We start from the raw sequence: 18,985 nt of genomic DNA, 5'->3' as shown, positions 1-18,985 counted from the left end.
TAGAGCCACAACACTGAGGCCATCACTCCCTAAGACCTCTTTCCACTTCTGGGCCCTGTCATCATTACCACAGGCTTAGAAATACTACTTGGCGCTCTCAAAAGTTATGTGGCTCGGTCCAGCTGGAGAAATCCGTTTCATTGAACTGCTGGATATAGCAGTGAACAAAACCAAGATCCCTGCCCTCAGAATAGAACTTTGTCTACACCAATGGTTTTTCAGAGTCCCCTAATTATAAGAGCGATGCTGGGGAGACTGTCCCACTCTTGCTTCAACCAGAGCAGCTCTTATATCCTGAGATTCCACGTAAGATTTCACTTAAAATACAGATTGCTCCCTTAGAAATTTTAAAAACCACCAGCTTCAGTCTTTTACCCACTTAATCTGTTAGAACACTGGCAGCTTAAACTTTGAGATGGCTTCAGGGTCTCTGTTAACCTCAAACGGCAGTGATAGGAATGCTAAAAAATCAGACTCCCCACAAGTTTTACCAGGATAAAAGAACTTTTAAAACATTCCATCTCTATGGGAAACAGCAACCTGGATTTGATGTCACAAAAGGAACACAAAAGTGACTTTTGAAGTGTAATTTTTTCACGATTTATAAATTAGTAAGGTAAATGCTTGAATGACGTAGATCAAAATTGTGAAGCTTTTCTCAAAGTAGCTTCTTTATCTCACCCAGTGGGTTGGAAACTAGAAACCCATTCAATTTGTTAAAAATTCTTTTCTAGTAAGTTAAACTAGGCAGGCATCCTCCTCCTCCAAATGGCTTAAAGCACGGCCAAAGCTGCTTTGGCCAGTCTATGGAGTGTGGCGCCATCTTGTGGCCACTCTCAAACCTCTTGTAACTACAATTCCAGGGTGTTCTCTTCAGTGTGGAAAGAACATTACATATCACCTGAATGAAGCCTGGAGGCACTTGGGATGTTTTCAAATGTTCTCAGAGAATATGACATGCTGGTTACTTTTACAGTTTTATTGACTCTTTTCTCATACCTTTAAAACAAAACAGCACATGAAAACAGCATCTTAATCTCAAAGTCTCAACTCAGCTGACTGCCTCAGAGAGGACACTAGAATTTCGCCGTCTTTTATGTTTAAGTAACCATTGTGAAGACTCAAGTTACAGAGCAAGTTCAAGTTTCTGCCCACCACAGGACACACAGCCAGTAATTAGACCCTTGTTGCCAACTCCAGGGACGCCAGCTCGTTCTACCCGTCTTAGCTCTCAGCAGCTCCCCTCATCTGGCAAAGACTGGGTCTTTGATGGCTGTCCTATGGGGTGGATCAAGGCTGAGCCAGAAAGAAGTACATTCTGGTTCCAACACCCCCTCCCATCTGCCAGTCGGCCAGCCAAGAAACCATTTTTTTGTCCAGTCTGCTGTCTCTACCATTTATCTCCCACTCCCTCTTCAAAACTTGTTGCTATCACTTTTATTTAACAATAGATTCAGTGTCCGTTAAATTGCCTGAGAGGTGTTTTGAGCCTGACATGCTTTCCTGAGCTAAAAAGGAAGAAAACAAAGTTGCTCTGTAGCGTTCCTGTTGTAAAATCAAGTACAAAAGGGAAAAGAACTACTTTTCAGCACTACTGAAATGGGTAGAGTTAGAGAAGCAATGCAATCCCTCCTTGCCCCCAGAGGTTTCTCTAGTGCTAGCTCTTGAGGGTACCATAAGGCAGATACTCTGGGGTCAAGGAAGTATGAGGGGAAACTCCTTTATTTTCCCCTTTTGAACTTCCCCGCTACCCCAGTCTTTGCCTTCTTCTTAGCAGATCCCTTGGGCTCTGGCTCCTTGCGCTTAGCTGAAGAGAGAGAGCCAGTCACCTTGAAGAAATCATCCAGGCGGCCCTGGGTGCTGCCTTGGCGGCTCTTGCTCAGCCGCCTGACCCCACTGCGGATTCGCTCCTCCGAGAACTGCTTTTCCCCACACATGAACTTGACAAGCTCCTCTTCATTGGGCTCACTCCACTTCAGCTCCACAGACTCTGGGTCAAGCACCTCGGGCTCCAGGAAGAGCTGCTGGGCCTCCTTGTGGAGCCAATTTTCTGGCACAGGGTACTTGTTGGGGTCAAGTCGACGCACAATCTCCTCAATGCTCTTGTGCTTCTGGATGAGGTCCACAGCCCGCTTGGGCCCAATGCCCCGAATGCTCTCACAGTAGTCACTGCCCAGCAGGATGCACAGATCTACAAATTGCTCCTGGTTCAGGCCCAGCTCCTGCAGAATCCGGTTCAGGTGGAATTCCTGGATGGGCAGCTTCTTGGCCTCACTGGCAGTCAGGTGCCGCATCAGCACAGGGCTGCCAAAGGTCAGGCAATCCATGTCCTCAGTGGCCGCAGCATAGACTTTGCCAGCCTTCACTAGGGCAGCACAGCTAGCCTCAGCCTCACTGGGCGCATCAAGGTAGGGGATACCCATGAGGCTCAGTAGGTGCTTGCACTCATCGTTGTGTTGCTTGGTGACCTTCACCAGCCTCTTAGTAAACTTTTCCACCTCCTCCTCGGCCCCAGCAGCCTGAGCCTGCTGCAGCTGCTTCTCTGCCTCAGCCCGCCGCTCACTGCGTTTGGCCAGCTCACCTGACTTGAGCTGTGGTGGCTTGCCATCAAAGACATACACGGGCTTAATGCCATTCTCCATCATGCGGATGGTGCGGTAGAACATGCCCATCAGGTGACTGGTAGTCTCACCCTCCTCATTCTGCAGCACATCCCCACCCTGGCGAACAGCAATCAGGAACTGATAAATGCTCATAGAGGCATCAATAGCCACCTTGCGGCCAAAGTAGCTCTTGATGTCATTCTCCCGGATGGCACTGGGGGCCACATCAGCAATCAGTTTCGCCAGGCCTTGAATTCCCATAGCAATACAGAGGAGGGGCAGCTAAAAAAGAAAGGAGTAAAGTAAGAGGGGGAGGCGCTTAAAGGTTGCAAAGGATCAAGGGTTATAACTGGTGCCATCTCAACAACTTCATGCCTTCAACTGAACAAACTTGAGTACGACAAAAAGGATGCCAATTTGGGACCGCAGAAGATGAAAAGATGAATGAGACAAGGTCACCTTCCGCAAAAATACTTATAGTCTAGCAAGGAAGCCCTTGCTAGGGTAACTCAATTAATACTAAGGCTTCCTGAGTATGGGGGGGCGGTGGGGAGAACTGGGTGTTAAGAGGAATAAGATACTACTGATGTCAAGAGACTCATGGTTTCGTGGCTAAGGCAGCAACAGGGCTAGTGTGCAGTAAGGGCTACCACTGGCTTGGGCATCAAGGACACTGCAGGTCCAGAGGAGGGTGCCCAGCCCGGCCTGAGGCGCCCAGGGATCATAATGACAGAACCAAGCCCTGAAGAACAAGCAAGTACTGGCTGAACAAAGATGACAACTCAAGCACAAAAGCAACCATGATACAAGGCTGAATGTGCACAATAGTAAAATAAATACGAGTATCTACTTGCCAATTTGCTGACAACTCATACATTCCTCCTCTGTACCTTTCTGCCAGTCATTGAACATCCCCAACTAATGCCTCTGGCTCCCTGCCACTTCACAGCTGTGACAGTTTTATGTCTCAACTAGGCTAGGCTAAGGCATGTAGTTATTTACTCAAAACACTAATCCAGTTGTTGCTGTGATGGTATTTTGGGACATCTATCATCAGTTGACTTTAAGCAAAGGAGATCATCCTTCATTATACAGCTGGGCCTCATTCACTCAGCTGTAAGGCCTTGGGAGCAAAAGCTGAGATTTCCCAAAGAAATTAGGCCTGAAGACTGCAGCATCAACTCTTGCATGAGTTTCTAGCCTGAGGTCCTGCCTGATCATCTTCAACCTTGCCAACCTCTACAATTACCTGAGCCACTTCCTTAAGATAAATCTCCTTATATATGTCCACATCCTATATCTTACTATTCCTCTGGAGAACCCCGACTCACAGAGTAGCCTTGAAGGAGGACTGGCAAAGAACATCATATCTGGACAGGAGTTATGTGGCTTTCTCACAAGCTCCCTTCAGTATCTCCTCAACACGGTGATTGGTTTCTACTTCTACTATGGTGTTGCTAGGAGTTTTAAGGCTTTCCCTTTGTATTTTCTCTCCACCACTAAGTCTGAAATGTGAACTCATGGCTCCTACTAGACCCTAGGTCCCAATCTAGGAACCCGGCAAGCTGTAGTGGCTGAGTCCCGTACTGCACTTCTGTGGTTCAGGCCCCTAGACAAATTATTTCCTAGGGTAGTGTTTCCCGAAATTCAGTCACACCCAAATCACCCTCACAATTTCTTGCCATTTCCATGTAAAACCTGTACTTTCATTCACCTAATATTTTTTTTTAAATGGACACCGTGGTTTTAAAAACGAAAGTAAGGGACACCTGGGTGGCTCAGCGGTTGAGCACCTGCCTTTGGCTCAGGGTGTGATTCTGCGGTCTCAGGATTGAGTCCCACATCAGGCTTCTTGCCTGGAGCCTGCTTCTCCCTCTGCCTACATCTCTGCCTCTCTCTTCTGTGTCTCTCATGAATAAATAAATAAAATCTTAAAAAAAAACAAAACGAAGGTAAGTTGAAAAAGAGAACTCAAGCAGTATGTCTGTGCTGTATCAGTTACATTTTAATGCGTTAAACGTATAACTATTCAAAAGGATTTTGAAAAAAAATAAATAAATAAAAATAAAAAGGATTTTTCGGGTGCCACGTAAAGTCATCGCGTGCCCATTGGTGTTATGTGTCCAATACTCCCAAGAAATATTACACTAGATCTTTTCGTTGCTCCCACTTTTCAAAGGGCTCTTTCTAAAGCATAAGTGACCTTGCTACATACCCCCTTCTGCCTAAGTCCAAACACCTCAACCCGGCATCGAGATCTCCCGGGCTCTGCTTCCCAACCTACCTTCACAGTCTGGGGGCCAACACAAAGGATGGGATAAGACCTGCCCTTTCTCACCGTTGCTCAGCCGTGCCCTTCCTCCCGCCATCCTCTAACTCCTGCCATACCCTGGGTGCTCGGATCCATACATTCGATCCCCTGGGTCTAGCTTCAGGCTGGCTGTTCTGCTAGAAGGCGTCCCGAGGGGTCCGTACCTGCTGGCCGGCTCGCCTCCAACACTGGGAGGCGGGAAAGGGGTCTAAGCCACTGAAGTCTCCAAAATGTTCCTCGTCCAGAGTCTCGGTCAAAATACACAACGGCCCCATGAAGTGGAAGCTATTTCCCTCCTTCCACAAGTGAAGCAAGAGGCTCAGAAGTTAAGCGAGCGACCCAAGTCGCACAGCGGGAGGGTGGCGAGCCCGCGCTCTGGCCTCCGCCCCGCGCGCGACGGACGGTCCCCCACAGCACCCAGCGCGAGGCGGACCCGCCGCCCTCGGAGGCGCTGCCCATGGGGCCTCACCTGGCCTTTGCGGCGCGAGGCCTCCACAGCTACTGCTCAGTCCGGTGCCGCCCAGGACAGCGCTCAGGCCCTCACCTGCCTCAACTCCGCCGCAGACCCAGTCCCGCTCCGCCGCCTTCCAAAGCCCGCGCTCCCGTCACGTGACCCGCCGCCGCGCATAGCCTCCTGGGAAGTGTAGTGCACGCCCCGACCCCTCGGCCAGTTCCCCTTGTGGCAAACAGTCCCGCCGGGGCGAATGAACCCTCTCAGGGGATCTACCCTACCGTTCTCCATCGCTTGCCCCAGCTCTACATCAGGCGCCCACAGGCACTAGTCCCCGCTACGCCCGAGGCTACCCACAGGACTACAGATCCCACAATGCCACTCGCGTGGGTGCACTTCCTCTTCCGGCTGCACGGAGCGCCTGCTCCTGACGACGTGTTATTCCGGTGGCGGAGCGGTGGATGACCCTACACCTGGCGAGATGGTGAGAGAGTAGAGGGGCGTCCCGGACGGGGCTGTGAGGACCCCTCGGGGCCCGTCCCACATTCCGTTTCTCTCGCAAAGGCCTCAAACGGCCGAGATCCAGATAGCGGGAGGCTCCTGTATCTTCCGGCTCAGGCTGAGGGGCGGGAAGGGAAGCCCCTTGCCATGGACTCGTTAGGCTGAGGTTTCGAGCTCGCGACTTTTAAGGGTGAGCCGTGTGGGGTGCATTTTAGTACCTTGAGCTTTTATCTGTTAGCTGTGATTAAGCTCTTATATCTGTTTGGAAGGTTCTTCCTCTTGCTGAACTCGTACTCATCCTACAAGGCCCAGGGCAGATGTCGCCTTCTTGGTGAAGCACGGCCAGCTCTCCCAGGCACTTGGCCGCTCTCCCCTGGGAGCTCCCACAACCTCTGTACAGACTTCTTGCCGCAGGCCATGGACTTCTTTGTTATCTGCCACGCCTCCGAGTGACCAGCATCTGACGTGCCTCTAGCTCTGGGACGATGTCTATTCATCTTTGTATTCCCCAGTGCCAAACACGGGGCCTGCAACTGGAGGCCCAGTAAATGGCAGCGATTGTCTTTATCATGTTTAGGGAGGCATAAATGTTTACTGAATTGAATTCCAGTGTCTCTTAGGACAATGGGGTCAGTTTATTTCTCTAGAGTTGTTATGTTCTGGATTTTAGGAGCATTGGCTGGTGAGTGACAATGGAAGTTAACATTTGTACAGAACTTTACGTTTACAGCCCTCCTTCACAAGCATTATCTCATAAGGAAACAAACACCTTTTGAGCAACTACTCTATGCCAGGAAGTGAGCTAGATGCTTTGACACTTTGACATTGGTCATCTTTCTTAAATCATACATCAGCCCTATGAGTGCTGTTATTATGACCACTTTACTGAGATGCATGTTACTCAGTAGAGCCAGATTATTAACTGAAGTCTTTTGCCGATAGATCCTGAGATTCCATAATAGCAGAGGGTGAAGAATGCAGATGTAGCAGTTGAGGTTGGGTCCTGGCCCAGGCTCGGAATTACAGCAGGATTCTGAGCTTGGTGTCCACAGACAAGGGTCCATACAGCTCCTAAAATGAGAGACAAACTTCTTGCTTCTGGTTTACCCTGGGCAGAGTCCATTCCTTTTCTCACATGTTTTTTAATAGTCTTCAGTGGTCTCAAAAAATGTTAGGAACCACTGGTTGATAGCTAATCGATCACCTTCTGTGTCAGCATCTGACCCTCAGCTGCCCTTCTTGTCTCATATTGAAAAAGCAAAGTATCACCTTAGTTTTAAGATGTCATTGTTGTCATTTCCAAATGGGATTGCTTGACGTTGGTTCCGAGGGACTTCCATATTTCCCAGGCTGAAACAGACCTATAACAGTCCTAGCAGGAGGAGGCTCCTTGATGACCTCACATTCCCCATTCCCAGGTTGAAGTCTTGGGATTCTTTGATAGCTCTGATCTCATACCCTCCCTTAGGAGCTCGAGGCCATGAGCAGATACACCAGCCCAGTGAACCCTGCTGTCTTCCCCCATCTGACCGTGGTGCTATTGGCAATTGGCATGTTCTTTACCGCCTGGTTCTTCGTGTATCCTTTTACTGAGCAGCCAGTGGGCCTGAATTAGTGAAGTGGGAAACCACCCTGCCAGTTTTGCGCTGGTGTGGGGGTAAAGGGAAGGGAAGGAGTTGAAGGAAAGCTGCTGAGGTTCAAGGTCAGGTGGTGGCCTGATTTCCCAAACTCAGGTGAACTCAATTTGCTCTTCAGATTCCCAGGATGGTGACAGAAGGCTTGGCTGGACTGGAGGTGGGGGATAGGGGATCTGAAATCGGGAAAGTGGTAAGAGAAGGGTGTGCTCAGGCAGTGGGAAATCCGAGGGCTAGTGTCAGTCCACACTGGCTATGTGACCTGGGGCAAGTGACCTAACCCCTCCGGACCTGATTTTTTTCACGGTGGTTGAGAGCTGGTATGAAGCAACAGAATTACAAGTTGTCTCTCAGGTCCCTCTTCCTGGCTACACTGAGCCAGGCAAGCCTTCTAGAAAGCCCTCAGCCCATACCTTTTTCCTAGAGCTGCACTGGGCAGCTTCCTGTCCTATGCAGTCCATCCCTTTGCTTCTCCTTAATCACCCTGCCAGTTATGAGGTCACCTCCACCAAGTACACTCGGGATATCTACAAAGAGCTCCTCATCTCCTTGGTGGCCTCACTCTTCATGGGCTTTGGAGTCCTCTTCCTGCTGCTCTGGGTTGGCATCTACGTATGAGCTCCCAAGGGTAAGAGCTGTGACAGGGTGGGCACCAGAGAACTTTCCCATATCCGTGTTGGCGGGGTCCTCAGGCCTGTGTGACACTTTGGTGACAGACCCAGCAGAGTGGATAGGGACACCAGATGTGTGTGCCTCTTGGCTTGTCCCTAATGGGGATCTGTGACCTCATCTTATTCTAAGTTCTGCATGTTGCCCAGGGCCTTGAGTTGGCTTTGGGATACACTTCACAGGGCCATGGGCACAGGCTTCCCAAGTGAGCCATTTGCATTCTTACACATCATACACCATTGATCGGCAAGGCTGCTGGGAATGGGTTAGAAGGGAGTCAGAATCTGGGACTTACAGCTTGCTGCAAGGAGTACTATTGTGGTTAGTTTGAATGTTTTCAGGCATTAATAGAAATCTTGACTAAGTGATTAAAAAAAAAACCCAAACCCTTGGTGCAGATAATCCACTAAACAGGTCACTGAGAATCGGCTTTGGTGGCTCAGCTTCAGAGTACATGCCCATTAGCCCTAGCGCCGGGAGCACAGGGTTTGGTGAGAAAAGGAGGTGGAAAGAAGGGTCATTGGTCTCATTTTGATACCCCTCTCCTCTTTCAGGTTCCAACAAGGTGGCTTCACTGAACTCCTGCTTTTGTAAATTAATTTTTTTACTATTGCTGGAAGTGTCCCACCTGCTGCTCCCAATAAAGGCAGATGTGTGACCGTCCTGGCCTGTCTTATGCCCATTCCGCAGGAGTGGGGTGGCCTTTCAGGATGGTTCCTGCTGCTGGACCTGTGTGGAGTGAGTCGGGTATGGGAGGGGTTCCTGTCTTTGGAATCGAAAACTCTGTGGATAGGAAGGGGGTCAGGCCTATCCTCTTCTGTTGTTTTTTAGAGCAGACTTCTTTGGGAATCCGCATCAATTGCGTCTGCCTTGGGCCAATCCCATTCTCTAAATGTAGCCACCCTTCTGTGTGCTGGGGACCTTCACAAGGCTCAGCTTGTCTCTAAAGGAGATTTACCCTCGGGTGGCTACTCTGATCCTGGTGGGGCAGCGGTAGGTCCATGGGATATGGCTAAGGGAGGGGGATGCTGAGTCCTGTTCCCAAGCTGAGCATGAAGCCAAGAAGGGTAATGGAATACAAGGCATCCATCTGGCCAGTTGGTCTGAGCCCTACAGGCAACTCCCATCTCCTACCCACAATACTCTCAAGAAGAGATGAGGAGGCAAGGTCAGATACAAAGCCATATTTTTACATTTATTTATATACGTATATTTACTTCAGAAGAAAAGAACAGGGACAGGAAAAAGCAGGCCCAGGGCTGCTTCCCTCTGCCCACTCCAGAGTCAGAGCTGGTACATGATAAATAGGAGTCAGCACTCAGAGACAGGAACTGGGAGTTAACTGGGAGGGAGGGGTGCTCTATGCACATGCAGGCTTTTATCGGGGGAGGGTATAATACAGGCAGAGGGACTTGTGCCTGAAAGGCCCTATGTACAGCTTGAAGCTTTGGGGAGATGAGCCCAGTGGCTACAGGAGTAAATGCCAGAGGGGAGAGAGGGAGGAAGGAATGGCTGCTAGACCCCACATAGGGAATGGAGCCAAGACACCCACTTACCAGTGCCAGCGGGGCAGCTGTCAGCCCCAAGCAGGTGACCCCGCTCCTCTTCCCTGTAGCCCTTTTACTTTGGTCCAAGGTTGACCCCCTGCTCAAGCAGCTTGGAGCCCAGCCTGGCCCCAATCCTTGCACTGAGGATCCCTCCTCAGGCATAGAAACAGCCAGCTGCTCACCAGATTGGGGCTATGCTGTTTCCAGAAGGGCTCCAGGGGGCAGTGGAGGGTCACTTTCCAGTTAAGGACGGAGGGGCCACAGTCCAAGGACAGGCACCCTCACTGAGGAAGCCCCAGAATCCTATTACGAAAGGTGGGGCTCAGCAGTTTTAAGGCGTTTTGGAAGGGTTCCCCCACCCCTGTGAGGGGGGAGAGAGAACAGAGTAGTCATAAGTAAGGCCTGGCCCCCTGCACGGTGTCGGGAGCCACATAATTCCTATGTCAGGATGAGGGAGTGGAGCCACACTGGGAAGAGAATTGGGAGGCAGGGTAGCCCTAACCCCCAGTTCCTCTGAGGATAAGTGCTTTGAGACCCATAGCAGAAGGGGGCGCACACCTCACAGGTTTCTTCAAATCTCAGTTCCCCACAGAAGGGCCTCCCATTCAAAGCTGAAAACGAGATGTTGGGGAAGGGGAAGGCCTGGTTCCCAAAGGCAGAATACCACGGGGCAGGGATGGCAATTCCTGTTCCCCTTTCTGAGCCCATGTAGACACGGCTAAAAGACTTCTGTACTCCTTCCGTGAGCCTGGATGCGGCCTTAGAACGCTCCAGGCTAACATTAGCACTCGAGTTAAGACTTCAGTGACACAAGCCCACTGCTCCACCTCTGGGACGGGAGAGGGGGACCGAGCCTGCTGCCAAGCATGGCTTGTGGAGCCGAGCACAGGAGCCCTTGACTGGGGGAGACACGGTTACCAGCAGACAAGAGGAGGGAGAAGCCAGAGTCTTAGTGGCCGGGAGGGGGAGGGATGTCTCCAGCCTCCCTGGGATGGATCAGAGCCAGGGCCCTGTCTTTGTGTCTCCCCAGGGCTCTGCACTTCTCTGGGCTTTCCATCTCCATCTTTCCACTCCTGCTCTGGCTTAAGTGCATTTCAGTAACTACTCCATTAATTACAGCAAAAGCTATTTTTTCCACGCACCAGCCAAGGCCAGCCTGCTGCCTTGCAGGGATTCCCGCTCCTCTGCTCAGAGAAAATGATAGGTCACTGATACCACCTGCAAGCTCTGGCAGCTGCCAGGAGCCTGGGCCAGGGGGCCACAACACCCATCTGGGGGCTCACCAGGAACTTCCCTTCCTGGACACTCCAGGTTCAAGGCTTACCTGGTGCGCTAGCGCCCCCACCGGTCCAGCCAGGCACTAAGTACATAAGGCACATGATCAGTCTTTCCAGCCCTCCCAGGGAGAAGAAACTTCCTGGGTCACACTTAAAGCTTAAAAGTTCCAAGTCCAGCGTAACAGTCAAACCCTAAGAAGTCGACCACCTCGCCACCCCCCAGGGAGCAGCCTCGAAGGTGAGGGCTGCATACTCTCCAGTGACTCATGGATGCAGCCAAGTCTTGTAGGGATCCAGCCAAGTCCCCAGCTGTTAACCAAAGGCAACAGGTCTCCATTTCAAAAGAGGGATGGCTCGCAGTCTGAAAAGGGGAGAGTGGGAGGATAGGCTCTGGATGGTCACAGGCTTCAGCCACGGACCTGAAGCCAGCCTTCCAACCACAATATGCAGATTGATACATATCAGTCCTGTCCTGGCCCCAGGTCTCTCTGGCTTCCTCTGTGGTATGTGAGGGGCAGCCAGCAGGAACAGCAACTCCAGTGTGAGGACTTCCAGTTTGACCAGTCGTGGGGGAGGGCCAAGCCCAGTTCAGTCTCCCAGGGAGTGCCAGTGAACAGCAGAGAGCTGGCGGGTGGCAGGCTCCAGTATAACACCACTGCATCCAGTGTGGAAGGGGCGCCCAGGGCTCCAGGCCCCAGAATGCTGCCACCTTGGAGAAGGCAGCTCAGTCACACAGCCGGTAGAAATGGAAGTAGTAGTCTGTGGCTGGCCGGATAGGGGCCTCTGCACTGCAGTTGGCCTGATCCTGGTGGGGGAGGGCAGCGGGAGGTGGCTCTGGGGGTACAGGACAAGAACACCCCACACACACACAGCACCTCACACTGTGCCCCAAGTCTTGCCGTGTGCTCTCTGAACCCCCATATCCTTTCCCCAAGCCCCACGCTTGAGATGCAGGTGCCTGGACTCACCAGCAGTGCCACCCGGAAGTGGTAGGTGAATTCTCGGAAAGACAGGATAGTTATTGGCCACTGATGGGAAGTGCCCTGGAGAGAGAAGGGAAGAGAAGGGTGAAGACAGCCCCTACCCCTATCCCAACCAACATCCTTCACCACAGTCACTGCAGCCCTGGGCTCTAAGGCAAGTTTTAGGAAGGGTCAAGTCAGAGCTGAGAAGAGAGAAGGAAGGGAGCACATTCTGCTTGGGGAGGCAATGGCAGCCCCACTTTTCGCAGACTCTGTGCCAGTACCATAGCGGCCCTCCCCTGGTCCCTGCCTTGTCCCTTGCCGCCTTCCCTCCCTTTATGCTCCAGGCACATCAAGAGTATTTCTTTAATCCCATCCCCACTACAACCCAACAAAGTGATGCTGCTTATAGATGAGGAAGCTTAAAGTCACACAGCACCAGCATCTGTGGCAGAGCTGGGATGGACACAGGTCTGTCCTGCTCTGTCCCTTACCGAGGAGCCTAAGGCCCTGCTTCAGACAGCTTGCCTGTGTCCTAGCTGAGGCTCTGGCTTGGCCTCCCCAGACATGGATTCATGGATTCGGGCCTGAACTCCACATCCTGTGAGCGGCTGCCTAGGCTCTCCCTCTACTTCTGGGTGCTCTCTTCTCTGCCTGAGCTTCTTTTGAGCTTCTCACCCACTTTCCTCTACTCAAATTACTTTCTGCACCTCTTTTCTCCCCAGCCAGAGAATACATTCTTCAGGGCAAGGCCAGGATCCGCCCCCCACTGACTCCCCAAGGCTAGGCCCAGCACAGGGCCAGGGACATGGCCCCAAATACATTTTTGTTGAATAAACATGAGTTGGTGAGAAAAGATTCCCTTCACTTGTGCTGAGAGTCACAATTTGGGGTCACGCGGGGGTCACATGGCCAGTGAGGAGCTGGAAAGGAAAGGGTCTTGGTCATTTCGTTCTCAGAATAAGAGGCAGGCCTCCACAGGGCAGCCTGAGGGATCTCCCAAAATGGCAGACTGAACCAGGCCGCTGCCCAGTCTGAGCTTCAGGACCAGCCTCCTTCCTGTTTCCAGACTCCTAGCCTTTTGCCACAGCTCTGCCAGAAGGCCACACATTCCCTGGCCTCCAGACCTCTGCACATGCTATTCTCCTGAGACACAGCCTTCTCTTCTTCTTCCAGCTGACCCCAAATCATGCTTCAGGTTTTGTCTTAAACATGACTTTGGGGGTGGCTGTTCTGACCCTGAGGACAGACAAGGCTAGCTGTCCCTGCCAAGGACCCCTAGAATGCCCTCCCCACCCCCACACTGCATCCATCCCAGATTAGTCCTGGCAGAACTGTTTTCTTCCCAGGGGCTGTGTCAGGGCAGGGACGGGACAGGGCAAGGACAGGGCCAGGAGATGCTCCACAGTGAGCAGTGCATGTGTGCCCCCACCCCAAGACTTAAAGTGCCCCTTGTGTGGCGCTCTGACTCCTGGCTCCTTCCCTTCCCCTGTCTGGGGGCTCAGCTGGACCAGGGGAGATGAAGCTCTGGGGCTTGGCTGGCCTGCAGCTTCCCAGTTGCCTCCTACCTGGGTGTCTTGGTAGGTGTGCAGGCTCTGGGGGAAGCCCCCCTCCTCACACGGCTCCTCCTTTGACGTCAGGCTGCACAGCACCACAGACACGGGAAACGAAGAGCTGGGGGAAGGCCCAGTTAGCGGGGAAATGGGGTTCTGAGTTCCTCAACCCCACCTCACTCCCAGCCAGCCCTCCATGCCACCTCCCCTGCCCCGCTGACACATGCCACGAATCCTCACACAGCCTGAAAATAATGCCTACTAGTCAGGCCTTAGACAGCCCTTCCCTGTCCACCGTTTCCACATGGTCTTCACACCCCTGTGAGGCAACAACAGTTTACAGATGAGGAGCTGAAGCCCAGAGACCGCCAGGGTCACACAGCCAGTCAAGCACAGAGCAGGCGGTAAGTTAGCTTCCCTCCTCGGATCCCTTCCCCAAGTTGCTGTGACCCCTGTGTCTCCTCACTCCCCATGCTGGCACTCACTTCATCTGCAGAGTCAGGCTGAGGTGCAGTGGGGTGCTGCTGCTGACAGGGATGTGGTAGGTGAAGTTTCCAGGCCTGAAAGGGCAAACCTGGCTCCTTATTCCAAGGCTACCCTGCTGAGGCCCCCTGCCTGGACTCCCCAGCCCCTGATCTGTACCAGAGCCCATGGAAAGGGGCTGCCCCCCCCCCTTGTGGGGAGAGGGGGACGACATCTGGGCACCTGTACTGCCTGGGCTCATATCACTTGAGGGAATCTATCCTTGGGGCAACAGGAGGGAGCCAAGCCTACCTGCAGGCATCTCCTGGAGCGCAGTACTGGGAAGTGATGGGCATCAAAGTCTCCAGCACCTGGATGGAGGTCAGGGAGGGCACTGGGTCTGCAAGGAGAGAGACTGTTGGGGTGGGGCAGAGGGTGACAAGGCAAGATACAAATGAGAAACTATCATGCCTTTCCTCGCCAGGCTTGCATTCAGTCACTCACACCTTAGTATAGATAAGTTCCAGGTTATTCTTTTCCAGTCCCCCCACAATGCCCAAGGTCACAGCACCATCTTCCCTAGCAGCACTACAAAGAGCCACTTCCCATGAGCCTGAGATCTGCCTCCTTGATATAACCTGAACACGAGGAGCAGGGATGGGTCTTCCATATCCTTTGCCAGGGGCGTATAGGAGCCCGCTAGCAGAACCATGTTTCTGACTACACACATTTCTACATTCAGTTCAGTGGCATCAAGCTGGTTGCTTGAAGTCAGCCATAGTAGGAATATTCGCCACCAATCAGGGCTTTTTTTCCGAAGAGCCAACTGTTAAACACCTACCAGCACACTACTTGTGAAGGCTGTGGCCTATGTGGATGAACCCCCGCACCAACTGGTAGGACTGAAGTGCGACATGATGGGTGGGGGAGACAGGCTTTCTTGGTCATCTGGCTGCTGCCTGACCATCCCACTAGGAAGGGGAAGCTGGGGTCACCAAACATCTGCTAGACCTGGTATGTTTTCAGCTCTATGAGGACTAACCCAGGTACCCAAGGACCCCTGCAGGACCCAGCATGCCTGCAGGTTCATGAACAGATACCAGAAGGTACCCATCTCATTTCCCTTCCAGGCAAACTCCTGTGGTCCTTCAGGGACTCAGCTCCAATGTCACCTCCTCCAGGGAGACCTTCCCTGATCACCTCCCCACCTCAGCCTGGATGAAGTGCCCCCGCCCCCCAGCCCTACATGTCCCCTCAGAGCCCCGTCACTCTACTACATGACTGTTTTCATGTCTCTGAGCATGAAATCCGGGGTCAGGGCATACCTGTCTTCATCACCCCAGTACCCTGTAGGGAGTCAGCCACGGAACAGAAAAGGCTGGCTGGTGAGCAGCTAACCTGTGGGGTTTCGCCATCACTCTGAACTTCAATCTTAGCAAGTCACAGTTTCTAAACCTTTTTTTTTTTTTTTTTTCTTTAAGCCACAAAACCCATCAAATGAAAGCTGATAAGGAGGCCCAATACCCAGAGCAGAGCCACCTGGCTGAAGCCTGGAAGGCCCCTGGCTTTTTCTGTGGCCTTGGCATCAGGCAGACTTGGTCAGTCTGTGGTTCTGCTGCTGACAGGCCACATGATCTGTCTCCGCTTCCCCATCTGAACTACGGGGATGTGTGTGAGGATTGAATGAGGTGATCTACATAAGGTTCCTGGCCCGACTGGTGGTACTCGGTAACACCCAGCAAATGTCTGTGGACTGGCAGTCCTGCACCAGGCCTTCAGGTGGCTGGGCTGAGAAGATGGAGGGTGGGGAGGGCAAGTACCTGGCTGGCCCCGGGCCTGAGTTGGCTGAGCAGGGCTCAGGCCAGGCTGGGAGGCCCCTCGGCGGGTCCGACCATGGAGACTAAGGCTGGGGCTGTTCTTGGCTTTGCCCTGCCCTCCAGAGAAGGGGACTGCAGGGCTGGCCAGAGGCTCTGAGCTCTTTGGATGCTTGGAGTGGCCAATGCCATTGGCTGATAGGCTCCAGGATTTGGCTTTGATGTTTGTGACTGGCAGCAGGGCCATCTGGCTGGGGCCTATGGACAGAATGAGGGATAGGCTGAGAAGAGGGAACCGGCTGCCTCTGGTCCAGCTTTCTCTAGGACTTCACAGACTCTGGGTGACCTGCATCTGTCTCTTCGTCCCTTCTGGGAGACCCACCAATCTCTCTCCAGAGCCTCATTCTGGGCTCTGGATACACTCCCTCTAATGAGTCTTTAGGGCCTTTCTCTGGACTCACATAAAACCCCCTCAACCCAAACCCTGGACCCGAGGTAGCCATACCTGAGCGGTTGCCGGAGGGACTGGGACTGGGGTTGAGGCCACGGCCAGGGTTAAAGCTGGGGCCAAGACTAGGGGCAGTGGTCAGGCTGGGGGTAGACAACGAGCAGCAGACAACCGGGCAGGGGTGGCTGGAGCACAGGTCCAAGGTGGGGACGACCGGACCTGGGGCTGAGCGGGTCAGGCCAGTGGTAACTGAGGAAGCCAGAGGCTATGTGAGCTGGGCAGCTGGGCCCCCACCTAGAACATGGCCACCTCTCCCCCGTCCCCACCCTCCAAACCCAGTGCTACACGCACCCAGCAGCAAAGAGGGCTGTGTGCCTGGCAGCCCGGTGGTCACAGGGGACTGTCGGAGCTGAGTGGTCCCAAAGCTCTGGCTTAACCTGCTGGGGAAGGGTGGGCTGAGCTCAGAGCGACTGCAAGAGCCTCAACAGGGAGGCCTGGGAGTCCCGGAGGAACAGGAGGGACAGGAAGAGGTGGACAAGGATGGTGGAAAAGAGTCAGGAGCCAGAGGTAGGAGGGAGGGGACTTGTTCCAGACACATACCATGGGCACAGGGCCTCACTCCCCCCAGCGAGCTGGGGCCGGAGCAGGGCCAGAAGGCAGGAAGTGGACACGGCAAAAGAGCTAAGGGGCAGCAGAGAAGAAGAGGAGGGGAGACAAGTGCAGGGGAGGAGAGAAAAGACACAGTCAGAGGTAGCCCCAGAGCTGAGGTGACAGTGGGCAAACAGCCCAGGGTCCCACCCTGGTCCTCCTTACCTTCCAACCCCCATCCCAGTCTGTGCCCCTCAGATGCCCCAGACTGTCAGAGGCCCAGCTACCTCAAGGAGCAGAGTAGACCACAGAGAAACACTGGTTTGGGCAGGGACGGGGAACTGGTCGCCTCTCCTCCAGGGAGACCTCCCCACCCACCCCTGCAGGCCCCAGCAGGCTGAGAGCCTGAGGTGCGGTCCCCATGGGAAGAAACAGCTTCCATAGCAACTCTGCCCCTGGGTGGCCCACCAAAGCCCCACCTGTCCTGGCAGCTTGGCCAGCAGCCAGGCCTCCAGGGACATACCCATCAGTTTCTACCAGGTCCTCCTCGGTGCGCAGGCTCAGCACATACAGTGTGGACATGGACACCACGCTGGGAGCCACAAGAAAGGGCCACTGTTAGAGCTGCAGCCACTGTCCCAGTCTGCTCTCTAGGGCAGGGTCTGCAGGCCTTGGCTCCAGGGGATGGGCTTGCGAATGAATGATGCCTGTAAAGGCGTCTTCCCAGCCCCAGGGGCAGGCCCTAGAGAGGGGGGTGGCCACTACCTCCCCCAAGACCTCAGCCAGGGCTTGATCTCCCAGCCACGGCTTCCTCTTCCTCCAGGCAGGCAAGGGCAACGGCAAGGGCCGCTCACCTCCCTCCAACCCCCCCGCCCCCGCAGGCCACCCCTGGAGCCCGGGGAGAGGACAAATCACCTGAAGGCCATGACCACTACCAGGGCAATAATGGTTCCCTGTAGGAAGCGCTGGTTGATGCAGGCCTGGTCTGGGACCACAGAGGATGACTGAGGATCGAGGGGGAAGAAGCAGAAAAGGTTCAGGCTTAGGGAGCCTGTGGTGTCACTTGGCGGGCTTGGGCTCTGCTGGATGTGGGGGTGCTACAGTCTACTCATTCCTATGGGTGTTGGGATGGGGGTGGGGGGTGTGCAGCACAGAGGGAGAGGAAGGGGAACTGGGGCCAGAGAGCTAGAGAGCTGAGAAGAGAGAGGAGCTCTTGCAGTCCGAGAGGCTGCAGAGGGAGGGCCCGGTCCAAACTGCCTCCCGTCCATGCTGCCCTCACCTTGCTGGCCACCTTGGGGGGCCTCTTCTTGTGGGGCACACTGCCCGCCCGGCTGAACTGGCTCCCTGCATGGCTGCAGCAAGAAGTCCAGGGTCAGAGGAGCCTCTAGGAAGGGGGTCTTGCCCTGCCTGGCCCACGCCCCCACCTGAAGGCGCCCGAGCTGCCGGTGGACTTGAGGCTGTCCAGCCGCCGCAGTTTGGCCAGCCTGTGGCTCCAACGCTCCAGCTCATCGATGCGCGTCTCCAGGTTGTCCGTCAGCTTGCACAGCTCCTTCACGGCACCCACATTCTCCATAAAGATGCGCTCCTGCCACAGGCAAGGAGCGCCATCAGCCCCCAGGAGCCTGGGCGATGGAGGGCAGGATGGCAGCCCCATAACCCATGGCCATGTGGAGGCCCTCAAAGCCTCCCTGCCCTGGCCAGCCTGGGCTCCCCCACCCCTTGTGCCTGCCTCCAAAATGCACCCCCACCTCCACTGGGCCAGCCCTTTCCACCCTGTCAGAACACCACAGGCTCTCAGAGGCTCCCAGCCTCTCTGACGACAGTGGTGTCTCAGGCTTTGGCTCCCAACTATTCAGCCAAAACAGCACTTGGTCCCCACAATGAGTGGTGTTTCAGCTGACAGCCACCTGAGAAGGACTTGGCAGTGATTATCTTCAGCCTCCTTTTGAAGGGGAAGAAAACCAGACCCCATGAGCTCGCTCTCCCTGCTGAGCACACACCCATAGTGTTGCCACGGCCCCTGCTAGCCATGGAGTGCTCACCCCCTTCCCTGGAGGGTGAGGCTGGGGCTCTGGGCACAGTATGAGAGGAGGCTGGGCGGCCTCGCGCCCTGCACCTCAGGGTTCCTGGTCTCTGAGTGGGAGATGAATGCCCTCCCGCTGGCC

At 54.0% G+C, this 18,985-nt stretch overlaps 3 protein-coding genes across 56 annotated transcripts in view; 1 reads left to right on the top strand and 2 right to left on the bottom strand.

Annotated features, from left to right (window-relative positions):
* Nucleotides 1–964: 964 nt before the first annotated feature.
* FEN1 (flap structure-specific endonuclease 1) lies at nt 965–6,265 on the bottom strand. 5 transcript variants are annotated; one of them, XM_072760250.1, is made up of 2 exons: nt 6,085–6,265; nt 965–2,885 (listed from the first exon to the last, which is right to left on the bottom strand). In XM_072760250.1, exon 2 carries the CDS (start codon nt 2,862–2,864, stop codon nt 1,722–1,724), a length of 1,143 nt encoding a protein of 380 aa, XP_072616351.1. In that variant the 5' UTR covers nt 2,865–2,885; nt 6,085–6,265; the 3' UTR covers nt 965–1,721. The 5 variants fall into 5 exon arrangements, with proteins under 5 accessions (XP_072616351.1, XP_025843219.1, XP_072616350.1 ...); XM_025987434.2 differs by lacking the exon at nt 6,085–6,265 and adding an exon at nt 5,384–5,751; XM_072760249.1 differs by lacking the exon at nt 6,085–6,265 and adding an exon at nt 5,647–5,751.
* TMEM258 (transmembrane protein 258) lies at nt 5,741–8,832 on the top strand. Its single transcript, XM_025987435.2, has 4 exons — nt 5,741–5,849; nt 7,335–7,444; nt 7,992–8,128; nt 8,724–8,832. The coding sequence occupies exons 1-3, from the start codon at nt 5,847–5,849 to the stop codon at nt 8,116–8,118; spliced, it is 240 nt and encodes a 79-aa protein (XP_025843220.1). The 5' UTR covers nt 5,741–5,846; the 3' UTR covers nt 8,119–8,128; nt 8,724–8,832.
* Nucleotides 8,833–9,338: 506 nt separating this feature from the next.
* The window catches only part of MYRF (myelin regulatory factor), a 33,923-nt gene continuing 24,276 nt past the window's right edge, over nt 9,339–18,985 (bottom strand). For 5 of the 50 annotated variants that reach the window (XM_072760218.1, XM_072760193.1, XM_072760230.1 and 2 more), the window contains exons 15-27: nt 18,245–18,405; nt 18,100–18,172; nt 17,736–17,824; nt 17,344–17,412; nt 16,833–16,913; nt 16,584–16,669; nt 16,290–16,481; nt 15,791–16,042; nt 14,283–14,370; nt 13,994–14,068; nt 13,524–13,629; nt 11,962–12,036; nt 9,339–11,798 (exon numbers count right to left, since the gene is read on the bottom strand). In XM_072760218.1, the coding sequence (XP_072616319.1) occupies nt 11,718–11,798; nt 11,962–12,036; nt 13,524–13,629; nt 13,994–14,068; nt 14,283–14,370; nt 15,791–16,042; nt 16,290–16,481; nt 16,584–16,669; nt 16,833–16,913; nt 17,344–17,412; nt 17,736–17,824; nt 18,100–18,172; nt 18,245–18,405 (1,428 nt within the window). In that variant the 3' untranslated portion in view covers nt 9,339–11,717. Of the gene's footprint in view, nt 11,828–11,961; nt 12,037–13,523; nt 13,630–13,993; nt 14,069–14,282; nt 14,386–15,790; nt 16,043–16,289; nt 16,482–16,583; nt 16,673–16,832; nt 16,914–17,343; nt 17,413–17,735; nt 17,825–18,099; nt 18,173–18,244; nt 18,406–18,985 lie in introns of all 50 variants that reach the window. The other 45 variants (XM_072760216.1, XM_072760192.1, XM_072760229.1 and 42 more) reach the window with 25 other exon arrangements.

This window comes from Vulpes vulpes, chromosome 5 (genome assembly GCF_048418805.1).
Source record: "Vulpes vulpes isolate BD-2025 chromosome 5, VulVul3, whole genome shotgun sequence".
Lineage (NCBI taxonomy): Eukaryota > Metazoa > Chordata > Mammalia > Carnivora > Canidae > Vulpes > Vulpes vulpes.
The sequence above is the reverse complement of the archived record's forward strand: the minus strand, read 5'-3'. Positions and strand labels throughout refer to the sequence as shown.